We start from the raw sequence: 15,003 nt of genomic DNA, 5'->3' as shown, positions 1-15,003 counted from the left end.
TGTCTTAACCACTTTTCTATTGCTGTAAAAACACCATGATGAAGGCAGCTTATAGAAGAAAGGGTTTATTTGAGACTTACATTTCCAGAGATTAGAGTCGATATGGCGGGGAGCAAGGCATTAGGCAGGAAAGCTCGGTGCTGGGCCAGCAGCTGAGAGTTTGCATCTTATCTACAAATACAAGACAGGGAGTCCTAACTGGGAATGGCTTTAGCTGTGGAAACCTCAAATTCCATCCCCATTGACACACTTCCTCCAACAAGACCACAACTCCTAATCCTTCCCAAACAGTTCCACCAACTGGGGACCAAGTGTTCCAATATATGAGCCTGTGGGACCACTCTCATTCAGACTATGGCAGTGGGAACAGGGGTTGGCTGGTGGGTGAGGCTGGAGGCACTAGCAAGGCCAGCAGTAAACCCCTTCCTGCTCTACCACACCAGGGATTCCTCCACCAGCTCTAGGGAGTGACCTTCCCATTCCCACAGCTCAGCAGCATGCCATCTGACCCACTCTCCTTCAGAGTGCATCTGTAGGTGTGAATTCTTTCACTCATTCACTTATTCTGCTAACATAGGGGGTGGCCTGCTCTGGGTAGACTACAGATGGGAAAGACCGCGGTCTCTGTCTCACACCCCTGGCTTTGGAATCCGGTGGAGTACAAGCCATGCCTTCTCCCCTGCCCCAGAGTCCCCGCTTTATTGCCTTCCATTCCTCTTTGCCTGTATTTGTAGACCGTGGAGATTTGGATGTGGGCACCTTTGGGGGCTGTCCTTCCTGCCCCACTTGCCCTTTGGGGGACAGAAGTCAGTGTGGGAACTTCTCTGATAAGGTGCCAGAGGAGGGGACATCTGACCTCACAGGATGGAGGCAGGTATGAAGTCATAGAGTACCTTCCAGAACAGGCAAGGGCTGGCCTGAGACGTGAGGTTAAAGAAAGGAGCTGCCAGGTGAGGTGGGAGAGAACGAGGCAGGCAGGTGTTCGGGAGGAAAGGGCAACACTGGCAAAGGTTGGAGGTGAGATTCACCTTGCCATGGGAGAGACAGAGCAGCAGCGGGGCTGAGGGAGGTTGGCATTAAGCCCAGCAGTTAGACCTAGGCTGCTGGTGCCTCCTGAGGCAATGGGAGCTCTTGAGGGAAGTTGGGCAGGGGTGTGACATCTCAGTAAGGCTGCTCTAGGGTCCTGATGGAAGATGTCTGGAGTTCCGAAGACTAAAGGCTGCTGAGGCAGAGAAGCCATTGCATGAAATTGGTGGCAGAGCTAGGCAGGGGAGGAGTCATAGGTGGGTGAGCTGGAGAGGGAGAAGTCATTGAATGGGACATGCCTGAGGGATGATGGGGGCAGGGCATCAGGAAGGCAGCTTCGGAAGGCATGCCACCATGGAGCCTGGCTGGGCTGTGGGGCTATCACTGGGCAGAGGCAGGGAGGTACAGGCTTGAGAAGTTCCTGAGTTAGGCTGAAGTGAAGTGAGAGACCGGCCCTGACCATTGGAATCAGCAAGGTCTCCCGCACAGGGGTCCTGAAGGTCACAGGAGTGGTCACTGTTCCTGCTCTGTTCTCCCTCTGTAACTGTAACTGTTCTCCCTCCCTGTTGTCCTCAGCAGGACTCTTCAGCCCTTGACATGGCCATCCAGCACGCCCTGGCAGGGCTCTACCCACCTTTTGAAGCCACTGCCCCTACTGTCCTGGGTCAAGTGTTCAGGCTGCTGGACTCTGACTTCCGGGGAGATGGACTGAGCTTCCTCCTGGATTTCCTCATCCCTGCCAAGCGCCTGTGTGAGCAAGTGCGAGAAGCAGCCTGCGTAAGTTGGGGACACCGTGTGGCGGCCATAACAAGCTCTCCCAGAAAGGCCAGAGGGCTGGAATTGAGGAGGGAGGGAGGTGGGCACGGTGTGTCTCCCCAACAAGAAATGTGGTGGCTGAGGGGAAGAGGGTTCCCAAGAACCACTGCTCATCCAAAGGGAACCGCCACCTGCCAGTAGAGAAAGGGGGTTACTTGACTCATGGCCCTCGGACACTAGGGGCCAACGACATTTACATTCCACCACCTGGGAGGAAATCCAGATGTCCAAGAACCTCCCCTGACCCTGGGGGACCTGCCTGGGTGCTAGGAACCGTAAGTGATACCATCTGGCCCTGGCCCTGGTTCCACAGAGGCAACAGAGAATGTTCCAGAGCTCTCCTAAAGGCACTCCCACTTTTATCCCTGGAAACCTCCTGAGATTTCAGGGAGGTGACTCCTGGGTCGAGGTGGAGAGACAGTGTTTTAGGCCATAGCAGAAAACGACTTACTTCCCACTCAAGTCGAGAGTTTACCCCAGTCAACCCACTCGAAGATACATCGGGCTTCCTGCCTTGGCCTCTCCCAGTTAGCCAGCCTCCACAGCAGCTCTCAGGAAGGATCTTGATTGGCCAGACTGTGGTCATGTGTCCATGACTGGACCAATCACTGTTGACCAGAGGAATGGGGTATTAAGATGGACACTCCCCACCCCACCCTACCCCTGCACGCTCTCGAAGGAGACTGTTGTTTTAGGAAAATAGTGGTGAGATCACCAAGAAATCAAAGTTCTGATTCCTCTGCCCTCCCCCCTCAGAGACTTGCCAGTGTCCTTGAGCTATTGTTAGTTACCCTGAGCCCACTGCCACCCAGCATCAAGAGCCACACAGGCAAGCTTGGGACCCACAGCACCTGGTGGAAAACCCCCATGGCAAATGCTCCTGAACAGGAATAGAATGCAGTGTCTCCCAGAAGTCTTTGCTGGTCGCCCGGCCATGACCCCCTGACCTTGTTTCATGAAGATCTCCTCCCCACCTCTTTTATCCTCTCCCTGACAAGCCACACAACTGTCACTTTTTGGCTATTCAAAACACATTTGCAGGGCTGGAAATGTAGCCCAGTTGGTAGAATGCTTGCTTGACATACACAAAACTCTGGGTTTGGATCCATTCACATAAATGGCATGATGATGCTTGCCTGTGATACCAGCCCTCAGCAGGTAGAAGCAGGATGATCAGATGTTCAAGGTCATCCTCAGCTACATGGTGAGATTTAAGCCGGCCTGGGCTACATGAGACCCTGTCTTAAAAGAAAAGGAAAAAAAAAAAAGTTCAAAACCACTTGCCCTGTTCCCTCCTTTCTCCATGGCAAATTCACAGCCTTTATTTTTAAATACAGGCACATTTGATTTGGCTGTCATGGATAAATTCATGTCACCTCAGAATGGACAGGAGCAAAGAGGGATTCACAGCAGGTCCTTTGAGGTCAGGTTCTCTGTTTCAAATCAAGACTCCATCACTGGGAACATGGGGGATCCATGTTCCCTCTTTGGGACTCGGCGTCCCCACCCCAACTGCCGTGGGGAAGAGAGAGACACTACAGTGTCAGAATGTAAAATGATGGTGGCCTTTTCAAGTTCGTCTGCCAAGACAGTGGCAGGGTCAAGTCTCCTGACCTCCCATTCAAAACTGCTCCTGTTATTTTAACTGTTCAGCTTGGGGCTGGGGCGATGACTCAGTTGTTAAAGGTTCTTGCCACACAAGCCTGGTGACTCCAGTTCAATGCCTGGAACCCACGTAAAGGAAAGGAGAGAACCCAGGCCACTAAGTTATTTTCTGACCTCCATATGGACGCTCCCCGATATGCACACACATCCACACAAACTCTTTCAAAGGGCAGGTATTTTCGAAAGGGAGTGAATTCACGTACTCTGGACACTCCCCAGGCATCACGTTGACTTCTCTGCATCCATACTCAATCTATCTCACACCAGCCCAGAATACTGCTGTGCTTTACTTAACTCCAATTTGCAGATAAAGAAATCAGATCTCACTGGGTGGTGGTGGCAGCGGCGGCGGCAGCGGCGCACGCCTTTAATCCCAGCACTCGGGAGGCAGAGCCAGGTGGATCTCCATGAGTTTGAGGCCAGCCTGGTCTACAAGAGCGAGATCCAGGACAAGCATCAAAACTACACAGAGAAACCCTGTCTCGAAAAAAAAAGAAAGAAAGAAAGAAAGAAAGAAAGAAAGAAAGAAAGAAAGGAAGGAAGAAAGAAGGAAAGAAAGAAAGAAAGAAAAAAAGAAAGAAAGAAAAAGAAATCAGATCTCAGAGCAGCTCAGAATGACAACCCACTTAGACATCCGATCCATGACTTCCTGGCTTTAAAGGGAAGGGTTGCTAAGGCTCCAGCTGGGTTGGGAGAAGTTATGGGTAGATGGGGAGGAGAGGGTCATGAGCCAAGTAGGGTTGCCGTGGAAAGTACTTGCCGATTAACTAATGTACCTGGACCACCAGCCTTCCCATCAGCCCAGGAGGCTAGCAAACATCTTCAAGGCCAATGCCAAGGGTAGGTAGGAGCAAGTGACCCCATGTACCCTGACAGCAAAGGCCTCTTCAGTGCCTGGTTCTGGGCATCTCTCTTGTCTTTGCCTATTCCCTGGTTGTTCAAGGTCCCATGTGGGAGAGGGAAGGAAGTTGACCAAACCCCAGGTGCTGTGGAGCCTGTCTCTCTGATGCCCCCCGTCTCTCTGCAGGCCCTTTACACCCACTGCCTCTTCCTGCATGAGGGCTGGCCGCTGTGTCTGCGGGACGAGGTCGTGGTCCACCTGGCTCCACTCAACCCGCTCCTGTTGCGTCAGGGCGACTTCTACCTTCAAGTGGAGTCCTGGGAGGAGCAGTCTGTCCACATGACACTCAAGTGTCTCTCCTCAGACCTCCGCAAGGTGGACAAGAAGCCTATTCCTGAGACTTCCTATTCTCTGATTTTCACCCCAGAATGGCTGGAAGCCATCAACAGTGACTTTGAGGGAAGCCCCTTACACAACTGTCTTGTGGCTTCAGAAAATGGGATCACGCCTGTGCCTTGGACCAGGATAACCAGCCCAGAGTTTATAGATGACAGACCCCCAGTAGTGAACATCCCTTCCTCAGATGGGGACACTTGTCCTCTAGAGGTGCTCCATCTGAGCAGTCCCCAGGAGCCAAGCCAGGCCAGCTCCTTGGGCAGCGTGGGGTCTGTGGCCCAGAGTTGGGCTAAGGATAAAGGGAAGTTGTCTAGAGACAAATATCCTGGGCTCATCAAGGTTGAGCCAGCAAGGTCAGGGCAGATGGCCTTCAGGATGGACAGTGAGACCAACCAGGGCCTGGAGGGGGACTATGTGGCTCTCCTGGGCTTTCTCCAAGAGTGTAGAAGGGGGTCTCCAGACAGGGAGGTAGTTACACTCGGTGCGAACACTCAAGGATCACAGGAGGAGACATCCGGAACTAAGGGAGCACCTCTGCTTGGAAGGATCCTACCTCTCCCAGGGCCAGATGAGGGACTTCCCGTCGGAAGACCGGCATGTGTGAAGCCAACAGACTCTGGAGAGAAGCCCTGTAGTGGAGGCTCAAGAAGAAAGGCCAGGCACAAAGCATCTGACCACATTGCAGAGAGACAGCCCCAGCAGCCCCACGTTGGTGTCCTGGAGAAGCCGCTGTACTGTACCTCTGGCCTGGTGGAAGATACTGAAGAAGAGCCAGCAGCCTCTAAGATGCAAACGCCTTTGGGAATGCCAGCAGCCATGGTCCAGCTCAGGCCTGGGCCAAGACAAACACCCTCTCCTCTCTTGTCCTCAGCTGCCCCTGTAGCCCTAACCTCCGAGACAAAGACAGAGGAGACCACACCAGGATATGGCAGGCCTTCCAAGCCCGAGGCCTTTCTCAGTAGGAACATCTCCATCTGTGGGTCCCCGGCTCCTGGGCTCCAGTTCTCCTTCTTGAAAGGACAGAGGGCACCCCTGATGCCCCCCGAGAAGGCCCTACTCCAGCATGTTGGGAAGGCCCTGAGCCCCCTCAACTCTCTTCAGTCTTGTGGAGCCAAGGCCCCAGGGAAAGGTAAGAGCACACACTCATCAGGGCAAGAACCAGGCTTCCCTGGTGCAGGAGGCTGTGAGAGACAGGGGTCACAAGGCTGTCCCAGTCTCAGGAGTATAGAACTGAGCAAGGCTATTCATTAGGTCTGTTTGAGTTCACATTCCAGTTTTACCTCGTGCTGTGTGACCTTGGTCAGACACTTAACCTCTCTGAGTTCAAACCTCCTTCTCTGCTTGGAGGTGGGGAGGCTCTTTTACAACACAGAGTTGCTCTGATGGTTAAAAGACATACCAGAAGGAAGGGACTTGGCATCACTGGCAGAGAGTAGATCATGCTATAAGCCGTATTATCATTTGGGTGGAAGGCAAAACACTGTCCCTCGGAAAGTCTGTCTCCTGTATGACAGCCCTGCTTTGTTCTTCCCCAGATGGGACAGCTCTCCCCAGAACATCTGGCTCAGCCCCACTGTCTGGGGAGCTGCCTGGCTTCCGGAAAGATTCTGCAGGTCCCCCAGGAGGAAGACTTAGCCTGGAGGAGTGTTCCAGGCCTGAGCCCAGGATTGAGACTCTGGGAATCAAGCTTCTCCACTCCAGGATAGCCTGCCTGCCAGGTTCTGGGATTCAGGGGGAATGGAGGGAGCAGAGCATTCTCAGATGCTGGGGGGTGAAGAGGGGTAAGGTCTGGGAGGCTGCAAAGTTTCCAACAAAAGGCTTGGATTAGAGGCAAGCCATTTCTAGGTATCCATCAATCCATCTGTCCACCTGTCCATCCACCCAACCATCTATCCATCCATTTATCCAGACTTCCATGAGGAAGCCAAGGTGTGTTCCCGGCTCCCTAGAAACTGAACTTGAGACAAAGGTTCTTGGAATGGCCCCCATGAGAATGGGACCGAGCAAAACAAGGCAGGCAGAGGAAGGGACGAGCAAGGTGATGACAGACCCAGGGAGGCTCCAAGATGTGGGTCATACCAGCTGGCTGGCTAAGGTGCAGGGTCAGTATTTAACTTCTGGGTCTGTTAGACATTAGCTGCAGGCTGACTCTGGGTATATCAATCATTAACCACAGGCTGATCCTGGAATGGGATGCAGGGCGAGCTAATAAGCTAATATAGCTAAGGGCAATTCTTCAGGGAAGGAAGCATCTATGAGCCTCTAGTAATAGTTCTTCCGGCCTCTGGTGAACAAGCAAGTACTCCGCCCACTAAGGGGCTTTGGACCAGGTATTGACAGCTTCCAAGCTTCGGGTGTTTTATTCCCGATTTGTAGCTGTTTAATCATTGTTTCCCCGAGCCCTAGACTCAGCACTGTGGATTTGTTAGGAAACGAGTCTATGTGGCCCCAGCACCCACACACGTTTTATTCTAGTGTTAGAGAAACTACAACAGGCCATTGCAATCCAACATAAAGAAAATGTCTAGGAACTGGGAAAATAAATAGTGCTCCTGGCCCAGGCTTCTAGCAGGAGAGGCCAGGAAAGCTTAGGAGCTAGCCATGTAAATGTTGGGAAGAGCGCTTCAGAAACCGGGAACAGCACATGTAAAGGTCAGGAGCACGAAGGACCCCTGTGCCTTTGGGGACTAACTGTCCTGCCACCTTGCTACTCCTGGACGTCCACCTTTCCCTGTCTCCATCTCCCTGCAGATTCCAGAGGAGCCATCTGCTGGTGTCCCAGGCATCTGCTGAAGCTGTTTTGAATTTTTCAGAGGCTATAGGAGCCTCCCGTACTCCTCCTGCCCCGGCCATTCCTATTTCCACGTGACATTGGTCACCCGGCATGCCCATAGCAGAAGGGTTTTCTGGGGCTAGAGATGGTATTTCTGGTACCACCCACCAGGCAAGGGCAGTGTTGGGGCACAGGGATCTCTTTGGTCCAGTGAAAAACAAATCAGATTGGACAATGATGCTTCTTGTGTGGGGTGCTGCCTGTTGCCCTGTTCCTGATCCAGGCAGCATTTGGTGGGCAGGCAGAGCCAAGCTCTGGCCACACGGTTGCCGTGTCCCAGGGGACCCAGCATCTGACCCTTTGGCTACTCGAACTTGGGCCCAGGGACTGACTCCATCTGTACTGCTTGGGAGCCAGGGAGAGGAGGCAAGCTGGGCCACTGGGTCCACCTGCATTCTGCAAGCTCCCAGACTTACAGGGGTTGGACTGCATTGTTCTAACCTCCACGCTCTGATGCTGTCCTGAGCCAGTCCCAGGAGGCAGTGGAGTTGTCGGGACAACTTCCTGAAGGGCCCCGGGCCGGGGAATGTGGAAGTGGAGCATTGGCCAGACCAAGGACCAGAGAGGATCTCAAGAGCTGGAGACAGGAGGGTGGGTTCGCACCAGACAGGCAGAGCTGGGTGAAGGAAGGCCCTGCCAGCTAGGCTGACTTCCTGGGCTGTGAGTCCCCAGGGATAGTGAGACATACAGCCCCCATTCCCCTAGAAGAGGAAATGGCCTGTCCGCAATACACAACTGGAGAAGAAATCACAGGATCAGCCTGCTGTGGTCTGTGTGAGATGTGACAGGGATGGTGCCCAGTCACCACAGATGCATTCACTGGTCCTGGCTGAGTGCTGAGCACTCTCAGGAACTAACTCAGTTAATCCCCAAAGAAACCTCATCTGCCCAGAACTGAATTTGCCTTGTCAGATAGATGAAATTATTAAAGCTCAGAAACACACAGACTTACCCAGGGACACACAGCACGTCAGGATGTGAACTAGTCTCTGTGACCACAGAGCTCATTGCACTAGCTTTGCTTCCTGGGGTCCATACACTGTAGTGGGGTGCGGGCCCTACCCAGAGACAGTCCCAAGGCCAGTGAACTGACTCTGTGCTGAAGAAGAACTCAGGGAGACTTTTCTCAGGAAGTGGCATTGAAGCTGGGCCTTTGGAGGATGAAGAGGAGTTTGGAGGTCACAGAAGGAAGAGAAGAAAGGACATTCCAGGCAGAAAGACCAGTGCAGGAAAAGGCCTGGAGAGCCAAGAGGAGGCTCCCATGGAGGTCCCCCAGAAATGCCATTACTCATGTGTCTTCTCTCCTTCAGGTGGTAGAGACCGGCTGGGGCGGCCTCTGCTTCTGGTGTCGACCACGCAGGAGGCCTGGGAGGCACCCTGGTGTACTGCCTTGGAGGTCACGGAGTTGCTGTCCTACTTATGCGGTGTTCCTAGGTGAGGGGACACTGTCATACTTTACCCCTTAGCCAAGTGTGTAGTGGGGAGGCTGCAGGTCCTTCCGTCCATGTGTGTACACACGGCCAGCCACGGGCTAGGAGTTGGGTGGCCAATGGGCTCTGTCCCTTCAGCGGGGCCCTCCCAGGCTGGTGGGAGAGGGAAGGTGTGCAGTGCGAACTCACAGCTGTGACCTGGTGGTGCGCTGGAGTCGGAGAATGACTGGATGAGCTGTTGAAGCAGTTCACTCGGCTCATCCCCAGCGCTCCACACTCCGCAGGCCTGAGAATCTGCATTTCTAGTCAGGTTCCTGGTGACACTGATATGTCAGAGGCTGGAGCGGAGGCTAATCTTTGAGAAGCATTGTTGTGGTGCAGAGAAGATGAGAGGGTTGATTTCAGCCGGGAAGCCGGGGAAGGTTTCTCTGGGGAGGTGGCATCTTAGATATAAACGTCGTTGAGTAAATAAAAGACAGGGCAAACAAATGAGTGAGTGAATGAATGAGAGAATTAAAGAACCAGGGTTTGGGACCATAGCTCTGTCAGCAAAGTGTTTGCCTTGTAAGCAAGGTTACCCGAGCTCTAACTCCAGAACCCACATACAAAAGGGCATGCGTGTATGGTGGGGCATGTTTGAAGATACAGAAGGCCAGCCTAGCCTTGCCTAACTAACATATTCCAGCCAATGAGAGACCCTGTTTCAACAAAAAAGATAGAGCGCTCCTGAGGATGGTACCCAAGGTTGTCCTCCGGCCTCGGCACTCCTCTGTGTAAGTACCTGCACACAAGCACACACATAAACTCACGAGAACAAGCCCAGGTGTACACGGTCCAGGCAGACTCCAGCCCCCAGTCTCTCCCACTCCTAGCCCCTCAGCCCACAGTTCAGACTTCATGGTTGGGGAGAAGCCCATCTGGCTTCTGAGACCCAGGCTCCCATGAGAACATGCAGAGGTGGCATTTCCCTGCCCTGTAGGTACAGAACCCCAGCCAACTGGAGGTGCAGCATCTGGGGGAGGTTAGGGAGCCATGAAGTTCCTTGGAATCTTCTTTGCCACCCCTCCCCAGAGGCCCCTGTCCCCTGCAGGCCACCAGACACCAGATTTTCTGGAAAATGGCCGCCTGTGTCTCTGAGAAGTGGCCCAGTGGTAGATAGAACCCTGGAATATCTCCCCACCCACTTTGATCTGTGACCTTGTGGCAGTAATTTGCCTACTCTGTGACTCACCCTGCCCCCTCAAATGACCAGGGAGCCCAGGTAGGGTCACAAGCACCTGGAATGAGGGGAATATACAATGTCAATTTCTCTCACAGTCTACTGCCTGGCTGCTCTGTGTCAATTTCCCCGCCTGGGGTAGTCATAGAAAGCGTTCATACCCCTCTTGCTCTGGGCAGGCAGTGGGCATGCGACACAGCTGAGCCCATCTGTTCTCACAGAACCTTGTCAAGTGACAGGGACACAAAACAACGTGGGGCCATGTGGGCTGTGCTTGTGACCTGGTGATGTAAGGTTTGAAGACAGCTGGGGGAGTCTTCCAGACCCCCTTGACCAGCAGACTGGCTGAGGGCACTTACTGCCCACCAGCCCCCCTGGGCCCCACCCACCAGCCCCCCACCTGTATCCGCTGCTCAAGGTCTGAGGGCCCTGGGTTGGGGCCCGGAGTGGGGGGTGGGGATGAGGGAAGACTCCCATTTGGCCTAGGTCTGTAATTAGGCCAGCCTGGGACCTGGGAAGCAGCCACCATCCATCCTGCCCACTCAGGTGATAAGAGCAGGGGGCTGTTCCGGATGCGAGTGACTTCAGTTCAAGTTGAGAACAGCCTCTGGTTGCCTTGAGGCGGGAATTAATTCTTCATTTCCCTGCAACACTGTATGAGTTATAGTAATTATACAAAGTAGGGGATTTCCTGACGGCTCTGTGTCCCTTGATTAGTTAACCTCTCTCAGTCTCCTTTGGCCTGCTCGTCCCCCTCTTCCCAACACCTCCCTTGGTCCTTCGAAGAACTCCTTAAAGCAGAAAACAGATTTTTCCGAAGCCATTCAGTTAGCGTTTCTCATCTCATTGGGAAGAGATAGGTCACATGACCCCTCCTAGCCCAGTCATTGGCCAGGGAAGTTGGGTGACTAGTGTGGTCTCTACAGATCAGAAAACCACAGGTGGGGGCTGGTAAATCCCGAACAAACTGGGGGTCCCGCCTACACAAAGAAATAGGCACGGGGCTGTTTCATCTCATTTATTTTTGCTTGGAATTCTGGGAACGGAACCCAGGGAGGCTCACACACAACCTCTGAGCCACATCCCTGACCACAAAGGGTGGTGGACGCAGTCACACAGTGACCACAGCGATGAATCACCTGGGGCCTGAGCTGTGAATGGAAGGCTGTGGGTTCTACAGGAGGAATCATGGGTGCTTCCTGGAGGAGGCGTTGGTCTTGCGGAGCGAAGACTCCTGCCAACCCGCTTCCCTCACCTTCCCACCGTGTTCTCCTGAGCCCCAGGCTGCCTGACAGAACCTGATTTCTGTCTTCTACCCACAGGCTGGAGGATAAAGCCAAGGGGCTGCTGGTGGTGATTGATGCCAGGAAAGGGCCCCCGAGTCCTGCTCTGGTCAGCGCCCTGCAGAGCACACAGGTGAGTGCCAGGTAGGAAGCCTTAGTCTAGCTGGTCTTGGGAGTCTCCAGGGGACTGTGGCCTGCCCAGAGCCTGGTGGACTTAAGGTTGGCATCGTAAAACCTGGGCAGAGACTTCTGGTGGCAACTAAGGAAACCCTGCAAGCAGGTCCTAGACAAAGGGCGTTGGCTGGCTCAGTGTAATAAATCGATTTAAAAGCAGCAGCAGCAGCGGTGAGTGCTGAAGAAGCTGATGAATGGCTCCCTTCAGAATACGGATTGTGTTAGGCTAGAGGGGTGCAGGGCATGATGGGAGAGACAGATACGGCAGGGGCCTTCAAGAGAAGAGGGGCTTCCCTTTAAAACCCAGAGAAGAGCTTCATTAAGAGTGGATGAGTCAGGTGGCGCCTTTAATCCCAGCACTCGGGAGGCAGAGGCAGGAGGTTCTCTGTGAGTTCGAGGCCAGCCTGGTCTACCAAGTGAGTTCCAAGACAGCCAGGGCTACACAGAGAAACCCTGTCTCAAAAAACAAAAAAACAAACAAACAAAACAAAAACAAGAGAGAGAGAGAGAGAGAGAGAGAGAGAGAGAGAGAGAGAGAGAGAGAGAGAATGAGGATTAGAGAGAGTGTGTGAAAGAGAGAGAGATAGAACCAACCACCATGAGAAGGCTAGGATGGGTGCAGGAGTCTCCTCAGAAAAGCCCCCAGAGCGAATCCCTCTAGCAACCCCAGAAACAAGAGAAACATCAGACCTTTATAAGTTTGTGGGGGTAGCCGGAACTTTTACATCACACGGTTTATCTCAATAGACTATATGTGACAGAGAGCAAGGAAGAGCGGGACACCACAAAGGAAAATCTAGTCACTGACTACTTCTTCACTCCCTGTCCCCGAGAGAGCTGCAGGAAGGGGCGGCCTGGTCTCTTTAGTCTGTAGGATCTGGCCTTATAAGAGTGATCACTGTCTTAAAGGAGCTGGCCCATGTTTTAACAGCCAGGAGTTGAATCTAGCTGTGCATGCATACCCATCCAAGGGCTCGGAGAGTGCCATTGTCTCTATTTCTGTTCAGGCCCTCCTACAAGAGTACCATTTTTTTCATGGCCTCACTTCCACTGGGTGGCAGTATGGTTCCCAGCAGCTTGAAAGTCACACAGTCATTTGGTTCCTGTAGGAAACAGGAGAGAGGTTCCTGCCAAAGTTTCTTGGGGTATCATTAGTGCTGATTGGCTGACATGTTCTGGGGGAATACAGGGCTCTGATTGGTTTAGCCTTGGGCCACATAAACCCCCTGACAGAGAAGACTCTTAACTAGTCAGTATGTACAGCTGGACAGGTGAAGGCTTGATGTACGCCTGCCTGGCCATCTGACCTCATGTCTTATAGATAAGGAAACTGAGACCTCACAGAAGGCTTGCAGTACAGGTTGGGTTTGCTCTCTTGATGCTAGTGGTTCACTCTAAACATGCCACACAAAGCCCCCACCCAGGGGACCACACCATGCCTATGCATGTCCCTCAGGAAGGAGGGGGAGATGACAAGGGAGAGAGGGGACAAAGCAGCCCTGAAGAGGTTCTCTCCTCACAGGCCCTGGCTCCAGCCTCTATTAGCAAAGTGCTCCTCCTGGGAGAGAAGGCATCCATCCTTCAACTACCTGTACTACCTGTCCAGGTGAGTAGAGGTCTGGGCAGCAGTACTGAGTAAGAGCCGAACCCTGGAAAAATAAGTTCTGCAGTTGATTGATGATGTCTGCCTTGAACACAGACTTGGAAGTAGCAGTATGTGTGCTGTGTATGTGCCATTCCATAATCAGGGTCTGGTTCAAATGATTGATCAAAGCTTCCAGAGAAGACTCACTGCTCAGAACACCACTCTGGACCTTCCCAGTGAGAGATGTGGTGCCTGGACAGAGATCTAATCAGGACCTTCTACATCATCTCTGGGGAGAGTCCTCTATGCCTCCTGACTCTCCTTTCATCTGCAGGTGGAGGTACTGACCTCGCTAAAGGCCCTCAGAAACCACGTGGACCCTAGCCAGCTGCCCGAGGCTCTGGAGGGCCCCTTCCCCTACCACCACAGCGAGTGGGTGCAGTTCTTCCAGGTGTCTACCCTCATAGCCTCCAGTCTCCAACCCTTCCTTCTCCTCTTCCCTTCACTGCCCTGCCCCATGGGTCCCTCAACCCCGTCAAAAACAGGGTTCAAGAACAGACAGTCATTCAACAAACATTTACAATGAAGGTACAGAGTAGCCCCAGTAAGGCCTCAGGCTCTGGGGCCTGCCTTCTGGGTTCCAGTCCAGCTCTGCTCTGTGACTTTGGGTAAGTTACCCACCTTCTTCTCTGAGCCTTGCTTTTCTCATCAGCAAAGTGGGGGATGGGGAGGGCAATGAAACTGCCTTCCTGTGGGATTTGTATGAGGACTGAGTTCATGTTGGTAAAGGCTTTGGCTGTTGTCAACTGAAAGTAAATCGACAGGCATCTGCTCCGTGGAGCCACGGATATGCCACACATGGTGGGTTAGTATGTATCGCCTCCTTTAGGGCAAGGAAGGGAACTGCCCCAGCTCCACCCTCTCCTCCCACAACCCCACAAGCGGGTATTCGGTGCCCAGTTTAACTCAGGAGGCCACAAGGGGTGGCGCAGCACATGGAATAGTCTATTTTGAAGGCACTGACCGCCCACCCAGGCCCCCTCCACCCAGCTGCCCAGTCAGGACCTCTCAGCCAGGGCCTGAAGGTTCCCTTTTCCACTATGGTGTGACCAGCAGCCCCCTGCCTCCCCCGACAAAGTATGACAGCTTCCAGCCAGGGTACTCCCTGCACTCAGGAGGCAGAGGCAGGCATATCTGTTTGAGTTCAAGGTCAGCTTGGTCTACAGAGTGAGATCCAGGACAACCAGGGTTATACAGAGAAACCCTGTCTCAGAAAAAACAAATAATAATAATAATAATAACAGGGGAGGGGGAAGGAGAGAGAGAGGGGAGGGGAAGGGAAGGAGGCAGGGAGGCGTTGCATGTCACCGGACTGCCTATGGACTTGCTTGTCTGGAAACAACCAGTACAGCTTTGGAGGCAGTGTCCACCCGGCATCATTGTCCGAGTCATTTTCAGCCAGTTTCTAGTCCCCAGCAGGTGCACATGGTTCTACAGGACACTTAGCATAAAGGGTTGGGCATCCTGGTCTTGGTGTCCGGGGAGGGGGGAGTGGGCCGGGGGGGCGGGCGCGGTAATCTTAGAATTGCTCACTTGAAGATGTGGAGGGATAGTGTGTACACACATTCCAGTGACAAGTCCTGCTCCCAGCCTCCTGCTTCCTTCTCCAGAGGCCTCCCATTTACCCAGTGACCTTTGAACTTCAACTTTCAGACTGTCCCTTTAAGTGAAATTT

The 15,003-nt window shown here is 53.2% G+C and overlaps 1 protein-coding gene across 2 annotated transcripts in view; it reads left to right on the top strand.

Annotated features, from left to right (window-relative positions):
• Positions 1–15,003, top strand: part of Kiaa1755 (KIAA1755 ortholog) — a 39,522-nt gene that overhangs the window by 10,338 nt on the left and 14,181 nt on the right. The window contains exons 2-8 of one of the 2 annotated variants that reach the window (XM_052724680.1): positions 1,606–1,803; positions 4,535–5,873; positions 6,280–6,462; positions 8,888–9,011; positions 11,549–11,642; positions 13,206–13,289; positions 13,603–13,719. In XM_052724680.1, the coding sequence (XP_052580640.1) occupies positions 1,606–1,803; positions 4,535–5,873; positions 6,280–6,462; positions 8,888–9,011; positions 11,549–11,642; positions 13,206–13,289; positions 13,603–13,719 (2,139 nt within the window). Of the gene's footprint in view, positions 1–1,602; positions 1,804–4,534; positions 5,874–6,279; positions 6,463–8,887; positions 9,012–11,548; positions 11,643–13,205; positions 13,290–13,602; positions 13,720–15,003 lie in introns of both variants that reach the window. The other variant, XM_052724679.1, reaches the window with a different exon arrangement.

This window comes from Peromyscus californicus, unplaced genomic scaffold, assembly GCF_007827085.1.
Source record: "Peromyscus californicus insignis strain IS unplaced genomic scaffold, ASM782708v3 Scaffold_7__1_contigs__length_154581171, whole genome shotgun sequence".
NCBI lineage: Eukaryota > Metazoa > Chordata > Mammalia > Rodentia > Cricetidae > Peromyscus > Peromyscus californicus.
This window is presented reverse-complemented; position numbering and strand designations above follow the sequence as displayed.